This window comes from Mustela putorius, unplaced genomic scaffold (assembly GCF_011764305.1).
Source record: "Mustela putorius furo isolate JIRA1106 unplaced genomic scaffold, ASM1176430v1.1 tig00003836_pilon_pilon_pilon, whole genome shotgun sequence".
Lineage (NCBI taxonomy): Eukaryota > Metazoa > Chordata > Mammalia > Carnivora > Mustelidae > Mustela > Mustela putorius.
The window spans coordinates 12764595-12771133 of record NW_025421989.1 but is presented as its reverse complement, the minus strand read 5'-3'; the positions used below and the strand labels follow the sequence as shown (position 1 = coordinate 12771133).

General features: G+C 48.6%; 1 protein-coding gene across 1 annotated transcript in view; it reads right to left on the bottom strand.

Moving 5' to 3' along the window:
- Positions 1 to 626: 626 nt before the first annotated feature.
- The window catches only part of TXLNG (taxilin gamma), a 57846-nt gene continuing 51933 nt past the window's right edge, over positions 627 to 6539 (bottom strand). Inside the window, exons 9-10 of the mRNA XM_004758904.3 lie at positions 4434 to 4529; positions 627 to 3625 (exon numbers count right to left, since the gene is read on the bottom strand). Coding sequence (XP_004758961.1) covers positions 3305 to 3625; positions 4434 to 4529 — 417 coding nt within the window. The 3' untranslated portion in view covers positions 627 to 3304. The remainder of the gene's footprint in view (positions 3626 to 4433; positions 4530 to 6539) is intronic.

Here is a 6539-nt window from a genome sequence, read left to right as displayed (position 1 = left end):
TAAGTTAATGTGCTTAAATACTTTTGGCTCATCTTCAAATAAAATCGTTCCCTATATGCCTCTATAATGTACCGAATCCTCTTGCTATTTAAGTAGGTGCACCCTGAAATGTGCGAGGAGCAGCTAAGACTTGTGGAAATGCAGGGTTGGCTTTTTTCCTTTTTGTTTTTTGTTTTTTTTTTTAATTTATTTATTTGAGAGAGAGGCAGTGAGAGAGAGCATGAGCGAGGAGAAGGTCAGAGGGAGAAGCAGACTCCCCGTGGAGCTGGGAGCCTGATGCGGGACTCGATCCCGGGACTCCGGGACCATGACCTGAGCCGAAGGCAGTCGTCCAACCAGCGGAGCCACCCAGGCGCCCCATCCTTTTTTTTTTTTAAACAGTTTGACAACAGCTAAACTATAGGATTTTTTTTAGGGTCTTCCCCCCGCCCCCAAAGGTGCAAAAAATACCCAAAAAAGTATGCACAGAGGTCTGGCTACATAAAAGGAGTCCTCTGCCACCCAGTCCCAGGGGTGAGCTGGTGCTCCGTCCTTGCTAAGGCCTGAGAACCCAACCGTGTGCGGCAGTCCTTGCAGTGGCTCGACAGGTGAGGTCACATGGGCAACGGAAGGAGACACAGATGCCGTCAAATTTATCATACATATTTACTTAATCTATACAGAATCGCGTAGATAAAATCAGATTCACATTAGTGAAAAATCTCTACAAAATGTCTTTGAAAAGCAAAACAAGACTGCCTCTGAACAATTCGTATCCTCATGAAAGACGTGGGCTGTAAAAATAAAGCCGTGTGTTTAGCACAAACTAGAAGATCTCTGCATCTTTTGTTTTTCACAGTTATTTCCATCTACAGTCTGAAAGAGGTAGATTTTTCTGCAACACCTGAGAATTGGATTGTGATAACCAGGTGTAATAAAGGCAGTTGCATACATAACTAAAAAACACTGGTCTCAAGACCAAGAAATGTACTCCTAACAAGTCTGAGGGTGAAATGGTCCATGATCCAAGACCCAAGTATTCTCTGCTCCTCGGAGTCTATGGCCACTACAAGTAACACACAGCAAGATCCCATGACGATGCGACAGATGCAGCTGAAGTGAATGTGACATTTAAACCTTTTCTGGACCAGCCGAACAGCAGGACAGTGTTCTAGAACACGGTGGACACAAGGCGTGCTACAAAGCCACAACACTGGGCTGGCGAGGTGATCGCTTTAGGAGGGGGTCTGCAGAGGGGCCTGTTCGTGTTCACAGGGTGATGGGGGAAGGATTGCGCAAGGACCCCTCATGCGTCCCGACAGAGTCGACCTTTAAATACCATGATCGCATCTAGCTACAGATACATAGTCAAAGCCGAAAGCAGCAGGCCAAGGACTGTTAATCACATCGCTTTAGAAAGCCCTTGAGAATAGGCAACGCGTCCCAAGAACGACATCTTCCACACAGGACAAGCACCACAAAGAAACGTGGTGGGCTACACGAATGGCTTCAGCAGTAAGAGCTGTACATCCAGCGGAGTTCTTGTGAAATGGGATCATTAGTACTAATTGTAAAGTAGGTTATATTTCTGATAAATACCTTCATTCCTCTAGGGGAAAGGAGTCCAACATTTCATCTAGTAGCAGAAAGGAGTATTTATACGAGGCCGTCGGAGGAGGGGATATTTGTTTTTAGCTTCCGACTCATTTTTGACCGTCGTGAGAAAACCGGCTCTGGTTTTCTTTCCCTCCACTCTCTGGCCCCTTGATTCCTATGACCAATGGCGGCGGAAGCTTCTAGGAGATAACGTTCAATTCATTCAACCCACTTTAGACCATGATTATGACAGGACTTTACAAAGACACTTTTAAAGAGAAAACCCTTTTAACTGGACAGAGTGGACTTTGATTCAGTCCACTGAGCAATTTCAGTGTCAGTTTGATAGTTTTGCTCTGTGGAATGTGGTAATATCAATTCTAGTAGAGCCTATTTCATAAATTATTTCAATGCAAATTTTATCACGGATAAAGTTCAAGCTTGCATGGTATAACCTGACTTTTTTGCATATCTCAGCCATATTCAACATCCTTAAGAACAAAGAAAACTAATTGAGAAGTAACGTGCTTCATATGGAAAGTTCCCCCAGTCCGAGTATAGAGACCTTGATCCTACTACTGGCTCTTTTCTTACAAGACAGTAATTAAGAAAAGGGGTGAGAACCAGACCAAAAGCATCATCGATCTTGACTACTAAAAACTCTCTACCAAGTCTTCCCACAGTTAAGTTAAAAGTGTGGGTTCCAGTCTTTCTGTTTTATAAATAAAACCCATTTCAGCATGATCCACAATTCAAATTACCTTTTAAAATATCTGGAGAACTTCGCTGGCGGATTCGCAAACGGTTGAACACCCAATTTCAAGTAGCTAGAAGGGCAGCAGGGTAGCGGAGGGCCTTCTGCTTGATGAAAGCTAGACATGAACTTAACCCTCATTGTCTTAAAATGACAACTACCAATGGCTGCCTTCTGCGGGAAGGGGAGGATGTGTACCCAAATCCCGAACTGGAAGCAAAACAAGCCGCCATACTCCAGAGTGAACATCTAGGTGGTCCAAGCTCAAACATGGATTCTAGTCCTAACCTGAAACCAAAGCAGTAGGATTGTTCTTAGTCACAAACATTAAGCCTGTTTTGTTTGTCCAATGATTTGTCTATATCTACTACTGTAAAAGTGACACCTTTATGTACATCTGCCAAAACGGAGTATTTGAGACTTGCAGCCATGTCAATTTGATATAAATATTATCAAAAAGCTAATTTGAATCAAAGATGCTATGCTTATTTCTGACCCAACCCTAGTTTATTTTTACTTGGCATTAAAGTGGGCTATTAGATAAAACTAAATCATCTTGATTTTTTTTTTTTTTTTTTTTAGTTGTATTAATGGAGGGGCGGGATGTTTGAATCAATATTGTGTTCACATCAGGGAACCATTATCAGAACAAAGTTCCCTTGTGATGATCGGCCCTATCTTGAGTGAAATTTGAGTAATTCTGTCCAAGGAACAGGGAAAATAGGACAAGGTGATGGTCACATGCATTCCATTGAAGGGAAATGAGGCAGATGTGCAACACGGCTGAGGAAAATGTATAGAGGAAAACTATTCAAAACTGCTAAGCAGCCTCCTGTACCACGTAAGTCCAGTAGTTCTAAGAAAATACAGATATGGTAGAAAAAGTAAGAAAATTTTCACCACAAAACCAATAGTTACTACTAACAGAAAGTTATACACAAAATAGAGCTCTCGATACAGTGATCATACTTCCTTTCAGTCCACGGACTCGATGCCCGGCACGGCACCTGCAGACCTGGCTGGTTTCTCCTTCGCAGGCCTGGGGGCGGCGTCCAGGGGGCCCCCCGGGGCGCTTCTAGAAGCAGTGTTCAGCTCCTTGGGGGCCTCCGGGCCAGGGCAGGGCTGCGTGGCGGGCAGCGCTAGATCCTCGCCCGCAGCTCTCCCGGAGACCTGCTCCTTCAAGACCTCCACCCTCTCGTTGAGCTCGTTCCGCTCCGTTTGGAGCGCCCGGCACAGCTTCTCTAACCGGTCCAGTTTGATCTGGAAGGCCTTGTACTCTTTATCACGGACAGTTTTCTGGAAGGGAAAAAGAGGGCTTACGTAACCTCGCTGAACACGAGTCCGTTCACGGGACGCAAACAAATGAACCTGAGCCGCACTGGAAACCACTTGTTCAATCACGGCTCGGCCGCGTTCGGTCTCCTCCCCCGCACCTGCGCGGACGCTGCTGCTCGGCCCGTCTCCGCGCACCAGCTGGTACTGACCGGTTCCCCGCCGTCCCGGGGGCCAGAGGAATAACCGACATGCACTTTTAAAAGCATTTTCTATTGATCTAAGGAATATTTACTAAGGAAATTTCAAGATACTCATCACAAAGCTAAAGATCAGAAACTTAAGGGCCTGATTAAACACAGAAAAGGATTCTTTTCCACATAGATTTCTCTTGTTCTACCATTTAGGTGAGAACGAGATTCAAGCCGGGAAATTGCGTGTGTGCACACGACACACTTCGGCCGGCAAAAACCCTCCTCTGCCGCCTTTTCCGAAGCCCGTCCAAGCAGGAAGGCAGGCAGCGGGGCCGGTCTCGGCATCACCGGAGCTGGGCCCCGCGGCGGCGACGTCAGCCCCACCCGATTCCTGCAAACCGGCCCCAGAACTCTGCGATCAGACCGCATAGACCCCTGCCACCCCGGAGTTCACAAGCTGCAGGCCCGCGACAGCCCGCCGCTCTACGGCCGCCCCCGCCCCGCCGTCCGCGCCCCGGCTCCGCGCAGAGCCCTCCACTCTGGCAGTGCTGTCCCCGCGCGGCCCTGCCCTGCGTGGGGCGGCGGCAGCTCCGTCCTCGTGACGACGAACACACCTGAGTCGTGGGAAACCACCTCACCTCCTCAGCCATTTGCAGAAGCGCTTTGTTATTGTTTTCCCATTTGGTACGCCATATTATTGTTTCTTTTTCCAGTTTTTTAATTTTCTTTGTCATCTGTCAATCAACACAGTTGCAAATGTAAATTCTAAGTTCCATCTCTCCACCTGTCCCACCAGAGAGCCGCGAGGCTCCCCCCGCCCCCTCACTGCACCCGCCTCGCGCAGGGACCGCGGCGCCTGTGGGTGGGCGGCCGCGCGGCCCCCGGCAGCACCCACAGAGGCCGCGGCGGGAAGCGAAGGAGGGGCTGTCGCAGCGCGGGACGCGGAACCTGCTCCCCGCTCCAGAGGCCGCGGCCCGCGGAGGAAGCGGTCCGACCGCGCACACTGGCCACTCGGACCTGGGCCGGGGCGCGCCTTTCATTCGGCCTGGGGTTGACCAGGAGAGACCCCTCCCCGGGTTGGACGCAAACATGTCCAAGTTGGGGTCTTCTATTCACTAATCTGTCTGGTTCTTGGAAGGACAGGGGTGTCCAAGCTCCCTGCGAAGATTCAGAACGGATGATCTACCACAACATCCAAGACCACATCCGTTTCAAAACTACAGGCAGTGTCACTTCAGGAACATTCTAGCGACCAAGAAAAAAAAAAGGGTCGTTTTATCCTTAGCTTTGGGCATCCTCCCAACTCTGCAAGACTGACGTCAGGTTTCGCTGAAGAGAAAATGAGCCCCCAAATAAGCGGAACATTCTTAAACCTGTAAGAACCCAGTTTTCAGAAATTCACAGTGAGACCGCGCTCTCTGCCTGGCCCCGAGCCCCCTTTTCAAGATTCCTCCGCGCACGGCTGACTGCGCCCCCCCCCCCCCGCTCCGACCCCACGCGGGGCAGCGAGCCCGGTGCCATCAGGGGAAACGAGGATCCGACAGAGCCAGCGCCCTGCCACAAAACCGTAACACAAGGCAGGGTGGGACAGAGGCCACGGGAAGAGCGAAGATCTGGGTCGATTATTGACCGACCGCGATCTCTAAGCTGCAAGTAGCAAGGACAGCGGCCCCCAGAGCCTGTCTTAATCTGTTCAGCCTTAACAGGGCGCTCGCTGTGTGCGGGGACCCTCGGCTGGAAGGACCGGCGGGCCGCGCTAAAGCACCACTGCCCGCACTCTCCGACGCCTGGGTCCCAAAATACCGGAAGGTGGTAATTTGAGCACTTAACACGGCTAAGCACTGTCTGAAATACTCCACTTTATGGAGGTAATTGCTTGTTATCTATACAGAAGACCCTGAAAGGTTCAACAGCTTGTCCCCAGCCACACATTATAGGACGCGGCTGGGACACGAGCCAGAGCCCACTCTCCCAGCCACTACGTAAGACCTAGTGATACTCACGACGAACATCTACTGGATGCTTAGGAAGTGCCAGGCAATGCTGTACTTCTACCCAACCCACCACCACTTCATAAAGTCCCATTTTAAGGGGAATATGCCACACAGAATAAGGATGGATGGATGGATATACTCTGGTTCTCAGCTTGGTTATCAAGGATATTGCTTTCCTTAATGTAGACAAGAAAATTTAAAAAGAAGCCAAATAAAGAATGCGTTTGGTTGAAGGAGAAAGAATTTAGCGGAAGGGGCGCCTGGGTGGCTCAGTGGGTTAAGCCTCTGCCTTCGGCTCAGGTCATGATCTCGGGGTCTCAGGATCGAGCCCCCGCATCGGGCTCTCTGCTCAGCAGGGAGCCCACTTCCTCCTCTCTGCCTGCTTGTGCCTACTTGTGATCTGTCAAGTAAATAAAATCTTTAAAAAAAAAAATTTAGTTGGAGAATAGTTAAAACAAACAAACAAACAAAAAAAAAAACTAAAGGTAGAAACACTGGGGCACCTGGCTGGCTCAGTCCGTGGAGCGTGTAACTCTTGATCTCAGGTTTGTGAGTTTGAGCCCCATGTAAGGTGTGGAGATTACTTTAGGAAAAAAAAAAAAAAAGATGGAAACACTGACATTTATATTACATGTAAATAAAAATACATAAATATAAATATACATAAATGTGTATGTGTGTGTGTATGTATGAAATCAACCAACCAGAAGGTGTAATTACTATTCCAGGCTTGGATATCTTCAAATAATC